We start from the raw sequence: 14,998 nt of genomic DNA on the forward strand, positions 1-14,998 counted from the left end.
AAGGTACGGGCTTTGAGAGACTACCCTACCCCTAAATCCAAAAAACAGGTATGGCAGTTCTTAGGATTGGCGGGGTATTATCGGCAGTTTGTCCCTAATTTCTCGACACTGGCCACCCCCTTGATGGACCTAACGAAGAAAACACAGCCCCAGAAGGTCCAATGGATGAAGGAATGTGAGGACGCTTTTCTCGCACTCCGAGAACAACTGACCTAGGAGTCTGTGTTGACCCAACCTGACTTTATGAAGCCCTTCATTTTCCAGATGGATGCATCCGGAGTAGGCATAGGAGCTGTCTTGTCACAAGAGATAGAGGGGGAAGACCACCCTGTTTTGTACCTCATCCGGAAGCTCTTCCCACGCGAAACGCACTACGCCACCATAGAACGGGAGGCCCTCGTGGTTAAGTGGGCAGTCGACACAATGCGGTACTACTTATTGGGAAACCACTTCTTCTTAGTGACTGATCATGCCCCCCTTCGCTGGATCAACAGCATGAAAGAGACAAATGATCAAATTATGCGATGGTATTTGTGCCTCCAGCCCTATTCCTTTCAAGTGCTGCATAGGTCAGGTAAGGCCCACGGAAACACGGATTTTTTTCCAGGGTGGGAGAAGAGGAAGGGCAGGGAGGGGGACGAGGTGGGGGAAACTCCAACCACCGTTCTAAAGGGGAGGGTGTGTGACAGGGTGGACCGGCCCCGCACAGGGTCTGAGAGGGTTAACCTGTCACTCCTAGCAGAGGAAGGCTAGGCTCTGCTGGGCATGCTCCAACTGGAGGTCAAGTATAAAAGCCTGCAGGGCTGTTCAGTCAGGGTGGGTGGCCAAGGAGGAAGGATGCCCAGTGGAGGTTCCAGCCCAGGAGCAGCTACACCCTTACAGGGGAGAGCTGAGGAGTCGGGAACCGGGAACAGAGGCTTACAGCTATTGGAACCCTAGGGAGTGTCGGGTGCTGAGGAACCTGGAGACCCTGACGCCACAGGGACGGCTATTGTTGGAGAACTGGTGGGGAGTGACCCAGGGAAGGTAAGGGAGTGGTACCTCCCACCACAGCGAGGTCAGTGTGTTGCGGTAGGATTCCCTGCTGACCCCGTGGCGGATCACCCTGCAACTGGCAGGGCCCTGGGTCAGAGCCCGGTGAGGACGGGTGGGCCTGGGTTCCCCCACCGGGGGTCACAGCCCCCCTTCCCTAATGACGACATAGTTCCCTGACCCCTTTCTTACCCTAAAAGGGATATATGGACTCAGGCCATTGGGCCACACTGCCTTAGGAGCGTACTCTGTGACTCCGGCCACCAGGCCGTGCTATCCCACAGGGGAAAGAGAATTTAGAGGAACTCTGACCTTGGGTCACCCTGCTCTAGGAGCATATTCTACGGACTCTGGCCACTAGCCATGCTATCCCACTAGGGCAAGTGGAGTTATATGGACTTTGGCTATTAAGCCACACAGTACTGACTACCGGAAGGGTAGTAAAACCAATGTAGACGCAGAGAGGTGCAGTCACACCTTGCCCCCACCCACCCCTGAATCAAAGGGGTTGATAAGGTACAATCCCCCCCACAAACACCATTAGACAGAATCACAACTACATTTGTAAGAGAGATCATACAGAGAAGTACCCTGCCTTGCCCAGCTCCCACTCACTGGTGATGACCCAGCTTTCACCCTTAGGGTATGTCTGCACTACAAAATTAGGTTGAATTTATAGAAGTCGATTTTTTAGAAAGCGATTTTATACAGTTGATTGTGTGTCCCCACTAAGTGCATTAAGTCGGTGGAGTGTGTCCACAGTACCGAGGTTAGCGTCAATTTTCGGAGCGTTGCACTGTGGGTAGCTATCCCACAGTTCCTGCAGTCTCTGCCTCCCATTGGAATTCTAGGTTGAGCTCCCAATGCCTGATGGGGCAAAAACAATGTCGCGGGTGGTTTTGGGTATATGTCATCAGTCCCCCTCCCTCCGTGAAAGCAATGGCAGACAATCATTTCACGCCTTTTTTCCATGCGGGCGCCATACTGCTTTCAGCAGACAGTGTAGTAGGACTGCAAACCGTCGTCATCAAATGACCATTTCTGCTGCCACTCTGCTCTCCTGGTGGTCTCACAGGTCCTCTATATGACCACTTCCGCTGCAACTCTGCTCAGCTGCTCTTGTCTCGCCATTCCTCGGCAAGCGTGCAGACGATGCCGTAGGTCTGCAAAACTGGACATCCAACCACCACTTCCCCTGCAACTGTGCTCTCCTGCAGACGCCACACCATGGCAAGCATTGAGCCTGCTCAGACCACCACGGCAGTTATGAGCATTGTAAACACCTCGCGCATTATCAGGTAGTATATGCAGAACCAGAACCTGCAAAAGCAGGCGAGGAGGCGACGGGAGCGTGGTGACGAGAGTGATGAGGACATGGACACAGACTTCTCTCAAAGTACGGGCCCTGGCAATTTGACCATCCTGGTGGCAATGTGGCAGGCTCATGCCATGGAACGTCGATTCTGGGCCTGGGAAACAAGCACAGATTGGTGGGACCACATAGTGTTGCAGGTCTGGGATGATTCCCAGTGGCTATGAAACTTTCGCATGAATAAGAACACTTACATGGAACTTTGTGACTTGCTTACCCCTGCCCTGAAGCGCCAGAATACCAAGATGAGAGCAGCCCTCACAGTTGAGAAGTGAGTGGCGATAGCCCTCTGGAAGCTTGCAATGCCAGACAGCTACCGGTCAGTCAGGAACAAATTTGGAGTGGGCAAATCTACTGTGGGGGCTGCTGTGATCCAAATAGCCAATGCAATCACTGAGCTGCTGCTATCAAGGGTAGTGACTCTGGGAAATGTGCTGGTCATAGTGGATGGCTTTGCTGCAATGGGATTTCCTAACTGTAGTGGGGCGATAGATGGAACCCATATCCCTGTCTTGGCACTGGTGCACAAAGGCAGCCAGTACATAAACAGCAAAGAGTACTTTTCAGTGGTGCTGCAAGCACTGGTGGATCACAAGGGACGTTTCACCAACATCAATGTGGGATGGCCGGGAAAGGTACATGACGCTCGCATCTTCGGGAACTCTGGTCTGTATGAACAGCTTCAGCAAGGGACTTTATTCCCAGAGCAGAAAATAACCGTTGGGGATGTTGAAATGCCTATAGTTATCCTTGGGGACCCAGCCTACTCCTTAATGCCATGGCTCATGAAGCGGTACATAGGCACCCTAGACAGTAGTCAGAAGCTGTTCAACTATAGGCTGAGCAAGTGCAGAATGGTGGTAGAATGTGCATTTGAATGTTTAAAAGCACGCTAGCGCAGTTTACTGACTCGATTAGATCTCAGTGAAACCAGTATTCCCATTGTTATCACTGCCTGCTGTGTGTTCCGCAATATCTGTGAGAGTAAGGGGGAGATGTTTATGGCTGGGTGGGAGGCTGAGGCAAAGCGCCTGGCAGCTGATTACGCAGCCAGACACCAGGGTGATTAGAATAGCACAGCAGGGCGTGCTGTGCATCAGAGAAGCTTTGAAAACCAGTTTCATGGCTGACCAGGCTACGGTGTGACAGTTCTGTTTGTTTCTCCTTGATGAAAATCCGCCCCCTTGGTTCACTCTACTTCCCTGTTAGCCAATCGTCCTCCCCTCCCCACTTGGATCACTGCTTGCAGAGGCAATAAAGTCGTTGTTTCAAATTCATGCATTCTTTATTAATTCATCACACAAATAGGGGGATAACTGCCAAGGTAGCCCAGGAGGGGTGGGGGAGAAGGGAAGGACAAGGCCACACTGCACTTCAAAACTTATTGAATGCCAGCCTTCTGTTGCTTGGGCAGTCCTCTGGGTTGGAGTGGTTGGGTGCCCGGAGGGGGGCCTCCCCCCCGCGTTTTTGGGCGTCTGGGTGAGGAGGCTATGGAACTTGGGGAAGAGGGCGGTTGATTACACAGGGGCTTCAGTGGCGGTCTGTTTCTTTCCTGCACCTCAAACATACACCGGAGCATATCAGTTTGATCCTCCAGTAGCCTCAGCATTGCCTCCTGCCTGCTCTCATCACGCTGACGCCACCTCTCCTGTTGCTCCCGCCATCTATCCTCTTGTGTGTCCCTCCTGTCCTCGCGTTCATTTTGTGCTTTCCTGGACTCTGACATTGTCTACCTCCACACATTCTGCTGGGCTCTTTCAGTGGAGGAGGCCTGCATGAACTCAGAGAACATTTCATCAAGTGCGTTTTTTTCGCCTTCTCACCTGCGCTAGCCTCTGGGAGGGAGATGCTAGTGGCAGCGTTGAAACATTTGCAGCTGTGGGAGGAAAAAAAGGGAGAGTAAAATTGAAAAAGACACATTGGTCATTTAAAAGGAGGGACTGATGTGTTTGGGTTAACGTGCAGCACAAACCCAACTAACCCCCCCCCCACAATTCTCTGGGGTGATGGCTTCACCCCTCCCCCCACCGCATGGCTAACAGCAGGGAAGATTTCTGTTCAGCCACAGGGAAACAGCCCAGCAGGAATGGACACCTCTGAATGTCCCCTTAATACAATTCTCTTATTTCAACCAGGTGACCATGAATGATATCACTCTCCTGAGGATAACAAGGAGAGATAAAGAATGGATGTTTCTTGAATGCCAGCAAACACTGGGACCACACGCTGCCATGCTTTCTTATACAATGATTCCAAACTACGTGCTACTGGCCTGGTGTGGTAAAGTGTCCTACCATCGAGGACGCAATAAGGCTGCCCTCCCCAGAAACCTTTTGCAAAGACTTTGGGAGTACCTTCAGGAGAGCTTCATTGAGACGTCCCTGGAGGATTTCCACTCCATCCCCAGACACGTTAACAGACTTTTCCAGTAGCTGTAGTGGCCGCGAATGCATCCCAAGTCTTCAGGGCAAATTAATCATTAAACATACTTGCTTTTAAACTGTGTATTATATTTACAAAGGTACACTCACCAGAGGTGCCTTCTCCATCTTCAAGGTCTGGGAGCCCAGGTTGGGAGGGTATTGGCTCCAGGGTGATAAACAGTTCCTGGCTGTCGGTGAGAATGGTTTCTGTGCTTGCCTGGTGTGCGCTATCATCTTCCTCATTCCCCAAATCCTCATCCCTGTTGCGTGAGACTCCCTTGCAGGAGTCCACGTACAGGTGTGAGATAGTTGCAGGGGCATCCCTTAGAATTGCATGAAGCTCAACATAGAAGCAGCATGTCTGAGGCTCTGACCCCAATCGGCCGTTTGCCTCTGTGGTTTTTTGGTAGGCTTGCCTGAGCTCCTTAAGTTTCATGCGGCACTGCTACGGGTTCCTGTTATAGCCTCTGTCCTTCATGCCCTTGGAGATTTTTGCAAATATTTGGCATTTTGTCTTTTTGAACTGAGTTCTGATAGCATGGATTCATCTCCCCATACAGCGATAAGATTCAGTACCTCCCGTTCGGTCCATGCTGGAGCTCTTTTGCGATTCTGGGATTCCATGGTCACCTCTGCTGATAAGATCTGCATGGTTACCTGTGCTGATCAGCTTGCCACAGTGGCCAAACAGGAAATGAAATTCAAAAGTTTGTGGAGCTTTTCCTGTCTACCTGGCCAGTGCATCAGAGTTGAGAGTGCTGTCCAGAGCGGTCACAATGGAGTACTCTGGGATAGCTTCTGGAAGCTAATTGCGTCCACACTACCCCAAATTCGACTCTGCAATGTCTATTTCAGCGTTAATCCACTCGTCGGGGAGGAGTACAGAAATTCATTTTAAGAGCCCATTAAGTTGACAAAAATGGCTTTGATGTGCAGGGTTAAATCAATCTAATGCTGCTAAATTCGACCTAAACTTGTAGTGTAAACCAGGACTAAGCGTCCTGGGCTGAAAGTATTGTGTGGGGGAAAGTCCTTGCTTGCTAGTCCTGCCTCTGATGTGTGGGCTGAGATCCCTAAAAGGAGGATTCCAGCATGTTGTCTGTGGTCACCTCTGTTCCAGGACTGGTGTATATAGTGTAAAAACAAACAAGTTACTCTGAGAAATTACCCAGACTCCACATCACTGGTTTTCCAATGGGAAATCAATCTGCAAGACCTGAATTCTGCTACCGCTCAGCAGAAGGGTGAGAATATTGTTAAATAAACAAACATTAGTAATTACTGATAACATCAAAGTTCCTTGGGAGAAATATGTCCATTGGGGGTGTGAATGGGAGAGAGATTCTTCCATCCAAATCTTTCATTTGCAAACTATGGATTAAATTTACTTTGCATTCAGTTTCCTGTGTGTCTGTTAAACTGTGTGGCTTCAGCACCCAATCTGGCAGGCCTGAGTCATCTTAGCCATTGTTTCTTGTGCAATTGTTCCACTGAAGGCAATGGGACAATTGACATGAGTATAGATTGCTGAGTAGTTTCAGTCTCTGCGTGGCCCTGTACTCCAGGGTTGCTGCATTACATTTCAGCCATGCAGAGCAATGACCTCATACAGCTAGTAGCAGAAAGGCGATTCCTCTGGGAGTGGGAGGTTGGTTGCATCAGGACAGTTGTTTGTACTGTTTGCACAGAAAACACAGCACTAATTCCCCAAACTCAACCTCTTCAGAGGTGGAATCAAGGGAGACACAGCCTTCCATGGAGGAGGATACAAATATGAGGGCTCTGCACTGTGTAAATGGAGGGGGAAGAGCATGTTCTAAGACAGATCGCAGCAGCTGCTCGTCCATTCAGGTAGATTCAGGTGTCTTTGCTGAGCAGATCCAGTTTCTACTGAATGATGAGACCCAAGTAGTTCAGTGGTGGAAACCGAGTCCTGGCTGCCAAACCCTGAGAAATAAGAAGTCATCACTCGAAGCTTGAGCTGTCCTGTGGTTACAGGTGTGTTGCGGTCCAAATGCAAGACAGAACAAGCTTTAAGCAAGCAAGCAGGCTGGTCTGCCTTGTCAGCTTTCCACCCTCTCTTTTATTCTCTCCCCCCTCCTGCGCATTACATACTCCAACAGATAAAAGGAATACACTGGCTTTGTTTAATATTTTTATTTACCAATTTCTATCTACCGCATTCCTCGCTCTCGGGCCTTGAGCCCAGTCCTGGGAGGCTTCCCACGGTTCATGTCATCGGGGCAAGTTTCCAAGGTTCATGCCCTTGAGAGGAGCCGTGTGTGCACTGCTCCTACACAACACTCAGGGTGTGCCCTGAATGTTGCCAAGTGCATGAACCCTGCATGAATCCTTCACCGGTGAGCACCCTCTTCCTGATTGTGTTTCTATACCATCTTCCAAACAGGGGCACGAATGTGCTGTGTGAATATTGTTTGCAATGTTGTTGTAGCCTTGTTGGTCCCAGAATATTAGAGAGACAAGGTGGGTGAGGTGATATCTTTTACTGGATCAACTTCTGTTGGAGAGAGAGACAAGCTCTCTAGCTCTCATAAGCTTATCTGTTTCTCTCTCCAACAGAAGTTGGTCCAATAAAATATATTACCTCACTCACCTTGTCTCTGTGAATATTAGCAGTTTTAGCCTCACCGTCCCACAGCAGTGCCAGTCAATGTTAATAGCACCATTTAACAATGGGGAAATTGAGATATGTGTTTTGTGAAAGGTCCTCAGCTAAGGATCTGGCTCAGGATAACTAGGGTGAAGCCTGGAATAGAATAATGGAAATCAAAACTAAATAGGGTGACCAGATAGCAAGTGTAAAAATCAGGACGGGGTTGGGGGTAATAGGTGCCTATATGAGGAAAAAGCCCCCAAAATTGGGACTGTCCCTATAAAATCGGGACATCTGGTCACCCTAAAACTAAGTGAAGCTGATAGACAGGAACATTAAAATGGCATGTTAGGTGGATAAAGTGTAAGAACTTAATTAGGAGGATGAGAGGGTATGTGAAGAATAAATGGTTTTAGTTAAAAGTAAATAAAAACTGCTTCACTATATCTGAGTCAGGCAGGTTGCAAGAGAATCCACGAGTCCACTGAACCCAGGGAATAAACAAGATATGAACATTGCTTAGGTGCTATGGTTGAGATTTTTAAAGCCACCTAGGAATTGGGTGTCCTAATCTCCTATTAGAATTAATGTCCCAATCCTATAGACAGTTTGACAACCTCCTCTCAAATGATTTCTTTGTATCAATTTTCACCAAAAAAGTGTTATCTGCGCCAGGTCATCTTTTTTCATGGAACAGCCTGTCAGAAGCTGAAATATCAAAGAAGTAGCTTCCTGAACTAACTGGAATTTTGGGCTTCTCTGTATCTTCTCTGTACGTTTAGGAGAACGTAGGAATTGCCAGATTAGATCAGACCCAAGGGCCATCCTGCCCAGTATCCTTCTCCAAGAGCGGGCAGTACTAGATGTTTCAAATGTAAGAACACTGCAATAGCAGTTCTGGGATAATCTCCCCTCACATGTGTCATGTTGGTCTAGAATAGTTGTGGAATGGATATTAAACCTCATGTTTTGGGGGTTAAGCCAATCTCTATTGTTGCCATTAATTAGGATAACTCTGGATATTTATATGGCTGTCAGGAACATCCAATCTCTTCTGGAATCTAGTTAAGTCCTTCATATCAATGACTTCCTGTGGCAATGAGTGTGATGCTCCCAATGGGGATGCAAGCGTGTGAGTGCCAAACTCAGGGCAGACAGTTACAACCCAGGGCACAAACCCCCTCATTGCTTGTCAGTTCTAAACTTAGATTTCACCAACCAACTGCACCGAGTGCAAACTCCTCAGGCACTTTAACAGCCTTGACAGAGTCCCCTACAGTCCCCTTGGCTGCGCTGGTCTGTCCTGCCACCCAGGTGAGCGTATCTGTGGTACACGACCCCTTACGCCAAGAATCACAGCAATATTCAGGTTACTCCGGACTTCCCCCAGGTCATTTGCACTTTAGGTCTCACACCAAAGACGATGCTTGTAGCCAATCCTATAGTGATCTACTGTATAGGAAGATTTATTAAATAGGAAAAGGAAATGAGAGTTATTTACAAGGTTAAAGCAAGAAAACAGACCCATGAATGAGTCACAGTCTTAGGTTTCAAAAGGTGATACAGGCTTCTCTCAGCAGCAAGCTGTATTTGACCTTTAGGGCTATCCCAGGCTAAGCAGCTGGGGATCTCTTGCTAATGCCTAGAAACACCCTGCCCCAAGTGTGCAAGCAGCACAGAGATCCCTAGTTCCTTTTGTTTGAGGCTTTTATCCCCCTCCTGCCATCTGCTCTGAGTTGCAAACTCAATCCATTTGCATGACTCATTTTCATCGGGAGGAGAGCAGAACAATAAGAGTCTCTAGTCCTTTTGTTGATGGTTTCTCAATCTAGTTGTCAGGAGTTTCCAGTTGCAATATCCACCCATAGCCCACCCGGTAATAGGGTGACCAGATGTCCCGATGTTATAGGGACAGTCCCATTATTTGGGGCTTTGTCTTATATAAGTGTCTGTTACCCCTCCCCACCCCACATCCCCGTCCTGATTTTTCACACGTGCCATCTGGTCACCCTATCTGGTACTGATGGGTCTCCTTTTTCAGGAGAGGCTTAATGTCTGTGGAAGAGCAACTCTTCACACTCATGATCGTCCCTCTCCTGTGTGGTGATGCATACTCACTGAAGCTCACTACAACCACTCAAATGTTAAATTACGATATGGAACAGACATTGCAGGGGAGATTAATGCAGGCAGCAACTGACAAGCATTCAGAGTCAAACATTAAACACTTCCATATAATTCTAGTACCCATTTTATCAATATTAACCTAGAAGGGAGCCAGACTGATTCCAGCTGTGTATGTTAGTGTCCTACTGAGACAGGGGGGACCTTGGCATGAGCTAGCACTTGGTCTGCCAGCATCACAGTGAGTGCCACAGTTTACTTACACAGTGGGTTAACAAGAATTTCATTTGCTAGATTTTAAGTTGCCCACCTTTAAATTTTGTTATGTCCCCCTTGTTCTTGGAGTAAGGGGCAGGGAAAACAGAAGTTCCCCATTCTACCATCTCCAAGTTTCTGCAGAAAGAGGAGTGACAAGAACCTCAGCTGAGGATCCTGAGTCCTGGCCACTGAACCCTGAGAAACAAGAGCTCATCACTTCAAGCTTGGGCTGTCCTGTGGTTTCAGGTGAGCACCATCTTCCTGACTGCATTTCTATGCCACCTTCCAAACAGGGGCATGAATGTGATTTGTGAATATTAGAGGGTCAAGGCGGGTGAGTTAATATCTTTTATTGGACCAACTTCTGGTGGTGAACGAGAGAAACTTTTGAGCAACACAGAGCTCTCCTACAGGTGAATATTAACAGTTTTAACCTCACTTTCCCACTGCAGTGCCAGTCAGCATTCATAGCAAAATTTCACAGAGATGGAGCATGAGATCCATGTCTTGTGTCAGGTCCTCAGTGGAGGATCTGCGCCACTGACACAAATGAAGCTACTTTGATTTACACCAGCTGAGGATCCAGCTCAGTGTGAGCCCCAATCATAGAATCACAGAACTGGAAGGGACCTCAAGAGGTCATCTAGTCCATTCCCCTGCACTCAAGGCAGGACTAAGTATTATGTACACCATCCCTGACAGGTGCTTGTCCAACCTGCTCTTAAAAATCTCCAATGATGGAGATTCCACAACCGCCCTAGGCAATTTATTCCAGTGCTTAACCACCCTGACAGTTAGGAAGTTTTTCCTAATGTCCAACCTAAACCGCCCTTGCTGCAATTTAAGCCCATTGCTTCTTGTCCTATCCTCAGAGGTTAAGAAGAACAATTTTTCTTCCTCCTCCTTCTAGCAACCTTTTATGTACTTGAAAACTCTTATGTCCCCTCTCAGTCTTCTCTTCTCCAGACCAAACAAACCCAATTTTTTCAATCTTCCCTCATAGTTCATGCTTTCTAGACTGTTAATCATTTTTCTTGCTCTTCTTTGGACTTGCTCCAGTTTGTTCACATCTTTCCTGAAATGTGGCACCCAGAACCTGACACAATACTCCATTTGAGGCCTAATCAGCATGGAGTAGAGCGGAAGAATTATTTCTCGTGTCTTGCTTACAACACTCCTGCTAATATATCACAGAATTATGTTTGCTTTTTTTGCAACAGTCTTACACTGTTTGACTCATATTTAGCTTGTGATCCACTATGACCCCCAGATCTCTTTCTGCAGTACTCCTTCCTAGGCAGTCTTCTAGGTGTTTGCAAATTGATTGCTTAATTATTTGCTCCATTACCTTTCCAGGTACAAAAGTTAAGCTGACAGGTCTGTAATTCTCCGGGTTGTCCTTATTTCCCTTTTTAAAGATGGGCACTATGTTTTCCCTTTTCCAGTCTTCTGGAATGTCTCTGGTCTTCCATGACTTTTCAATGGGGTGGCGAGTGGTGATAGAGTCTTACTAACCCGGATCACACATGCCAGATTGTGACATGCCACACATGTCAGATTCTAGACTCTGAGTTCAGGGACAGCATCTCCCCCACCCCCACCACCCCAGTGCCTTTCTTGCTCCTGTATTATCATCCCACATTCACTATGGATGTGGAAGGTCACTCCCCAGTTAGGGTTGCACATCAGCCTGGTTTTACCCCTTCCTAAGATGCACCCTCCAAAGAGCTGTATTTTTTTACTGCTACATAGCTCATGTCAGGAAACAGAAAAGGCATTGCCAGTCCCTCACCACATCACCATCACCACCACAGGAACTAAGGGAGAATTTACTTCACTTCATAAATCATGCGAAACTGATCTCTTGTGAGGGGGTGAAAATTGTTCCTTTTCCTACAGGGAACTGAAAGGCTGAATATACCAGGATATATTGTTAGATTTATTTCCATTAATTATAACACAAGATTGGTGCCTAAGGACACTAGACTGCATTGGAGATCTCATTACAAGATTTCAGTTGATGTATTTATTGATTTTGACTCCTAAGGCATGGCATGATTCTGGCCATTGTCAGAAGTGAAATACAGCATTTAAGTGTCATTGTTAAGCTCTGGTATGTCACTAGATGGGATTTGATATGACAGAACAGATCATTTCTCTATCAGTAATTGGCTACCAGAGAAACGGGCTGTTATAGCAGTCATTGGTATCCATGTAGACCACCCTCTTCCCCATCAGAGTGAAGTTCTGTCCTCAGACTGAGACTCATAGAATACCAGGGTTGAAGAGATCTCAAGAGGTCATCTAGCCCAACCCCCTGCTCAAAGCAGTACCAATCCCCAACTAAATCATCTACTTTTCTTTAAATTTTTGCCCCAGATCCCTAAATGGCCCCCTCAAGGATTGAACTCACAACCCACGGTTTAGCAGGTCAATGTTCAAACCACTGGACTATCCCTCCCCCCGCAAAAGGAATAATGACCTGTTTCCACCCTGTTTCCACTCCTGGCACTTTGCTCTGAAATCTACATTTAGTCTTAACATTTCAGCCTTTAACCAGGAGAGGAAGGGGAGTTTCTGAATATTTATGGAATTAACTCACAAGGTTTGATTAACTTTTAACTCCATGCCCTTCTGATTCAATCACACAGGTTTATTGTTCCTAGACTCAACCCATGGCAGACTGGAGAAAGCAAACGACCATCACAGAATTCTTACTCCTGGGATTCAGGGAGCTCCCTGACCTACAAATTCTTCTCTTCCTGATATTCCTAGTGATCTACATGGCAACCATGTCCGGGAACACCCTCATCGTGGTGCTCATTGTGGCTCATCAGCACCTTCACACCCCCATGTACTTCTTCCTGGGGAATTTGTCCTGCCTGGAGACCTGCTACACCACAACCATCCTGTTCCAGATGCTGGCCAGTCTCCTGACTGGGGACAGAACCATCTCAGTCAGTGGCTCCATCACACAACTGTATTTCTCTGGGTCTCTGGCAGGTACGGAATTCTGTCTCCTAGCAGCGATGTCTTATGATCGGTATTTAGCGATATGTAAACCCCTGCACTATTCAACTCTTATGAATACCAGGTTTTGCCTCCATTTGGCTGCTGGCTCCTGGTTAAATGGTTTTTTGGCTCTTACCATTTTTGTCTTATTCCTATCACAGTTAATATTCTGTGGCCCAAATGAAATTGACTATTTCTATTATGATCCCATTCCACTGATAGAGCTCTCCTGAAGTGACACCCACCTGGTCATATTGGGGGATTTCATACTAGCCTGTGTATTCACCCGGCCTCCATTCCTACTAACCCTGACGTCCTACAAGTGCATCATCGCCACCATCCTGAGAATCCCTTCCACCACCGGGAGGCAAAAGGCCTTTTCCACCTGCTCCTCTCACCTCATTGTGGTGACAATTTTCTATGGAACCCTAATGATTGTGTACCTGCTACCGAAACATGATACACTGAGAGACCTGAACAAAGTGCTCTCTCTTTGCTACACGGTCCTGACTCCCCTGTTAAACCCGATCATCTACAGCCTGAGAAACAGAGAGGTCAAGGAAGCCTTGAGCAAAGCAGTCAGTAAATGTGGCTTTCACAAAAAACATGCAGAGACTCTGAGATAATAACATAGCCTGAGGTTTTGAAAGCTGCCTGGGTTATTTCAGCAATCATCCCCCATTAAAATTAAGTTGAAAAGTCCCAGTTAAAATCTAAGCACTCAGTGTTGTCCATTTTAGTAGAAAGACCACTGAGGCAAAACTATGTTTCCATCATGGAGTTTTTAACTGGGTACTAGGCAGAGTGGAGACAAAATTTTAACCGATTTTTATATCTGTAAAAAAGCCATTTTTGTCAAAATAAATGTTTGGAGAATAAAAATACTAACTCCTGGTGCAGCATATGTGGGGACATAAACCTGGGAAATCTGCCACCTCTTAAATTGTGCTTATTGCCAGCATAGCCCTCTGCAAACCAACCACCTTTACTGTGCTCACAGAGGCCGGATGCAAACAACCAGGCCCCAGCAGAGACCTCTGGACATTTCACCAGGAACAGTATTATAGCCTTTCTTGCCCTTCCACTTTGGCTGCTGTAAGAATCCCTCTAGGCAAAACCTTAAGTTACAAAAAGACACAAAATGGTCTAGGTGGCAACATGTTGTAAGGGTGAGACCATTGGGTCTGTGTTCACCTATGCAAATTGGTGAGGATTTTTATCAAGCCTTCCCCAGGAAAGGGGATGTAGGGTTTGGGAGGATTTGGTGGGGGGGGGGGGGAAAGATGTTTCCAAGCGGGCTCTTTCCCTGTTATATATGTATTAGGTGCTTGGTGGTGGCAGCAATAAAGTCCAAGGGCAAAAGGTAAAATAGTTTGTATCTTGGGGAAGTTTTAACCTAAGCTGTATCCGGTTACAGTACAGCAAAATTTTACAAGCCAAGTTTTTTGTTTGTTTTATTTCTAACTCTCGGGTGTAAAGTTAGTTAAAAACAGAGAGGCAAACATGACAGAGCCCAAAACAGAAACAGTCAAAGAGGCTGCCCACAGGAGAGCTATGGAGGCAAAGGAAAAAGAAATGGAGGAAAAGGAAAAAGCCCAGGAGGCTGCCCACAGGAGAGCTGTGGAGACAAAGAAAAAAGAATGGAAGCATGCTGAGGAGGAAAGGGAGCTACCCACAGGAGAGCTATGGAGGCAAGGGAAAAAGAAATGGAAGAAAAGGAAAAAGAGAGGAAGCATGCACTGGAGATGGAGAAGTAAAAGGCTCAGCAGAATAGCAATCCTTCCCCAGGTACCGCTTCACATCCCAGGAAGTTCCCCACCTACAAGGCAGGCGATGATACCGAGGCCTTCTTAGAAAACTTCGAAAGGGCCTACCTTGGATACAGCATCTCTACAGACCAATACATGGTAGAGCTGAAGCTGCAGCTCAGTGGACCCTTAGCTGAGGTGGCGGCTGAAATGCCTAAGGAACACATGAACAAATATGAACTGTTTAAAACCAAGGTGAGAGTCAGAATGGGGCTAACACCCGAGCATTCCCACCAGCGGTTCAGAGCCCTAAGGTGGAAACCAGACGTGTCATTTACCCGACATGCCGACCACATTGTGAAACATTGGGATGCCTGGGTATTGGGAGCAAGTGTTAAAGCTCCAGAAGATTTGC

The 14,998-nt window shown here is 47.1% G+C and overlaps 1 protein-coding gene across 1 annotated transcript in view; it reads left to right on the forward strand.

The window, feature by feature from the left end:
- The window catches only part of LOC125621822 (olfactory receptor 11A1), a 109,862-nt gene extending 95,799 nt beyond the window's left edge, over window positions 1-14,063 (forward strand). The window contains 2 exon segments of the mRNA XM_048819165.2: window positions 9,911-10,069; window positions 12,475-14,063. Of these exon segments, the coding sequence (XP_048675122.2) occupies window positions 12,499-13,461 (963 nt within the window). The 5' untranslated portion in view covers window positions 9,911-10,069; window positions 12,475-12,498 and the 3' untranslated portion in view covers window positions 13,462-14,063.
- The last annotated feature ends 935 nt before the right edge of the window (window positions 14,064-14,998 follow it).

This window comes from Caretta caretta, chromosome 14 (genome assembly GCF_965140235.1).
Source record: "Caretta caretta isolate rCarCar2 chromosome 14, rCarCar1.hap1, whole genome shotgun sequence".
Lineage (NCBI taxonomy): Eukaryota > Metazoa > Chordata > Testudines > Cheloniidae > Caretta > Caretta caretta.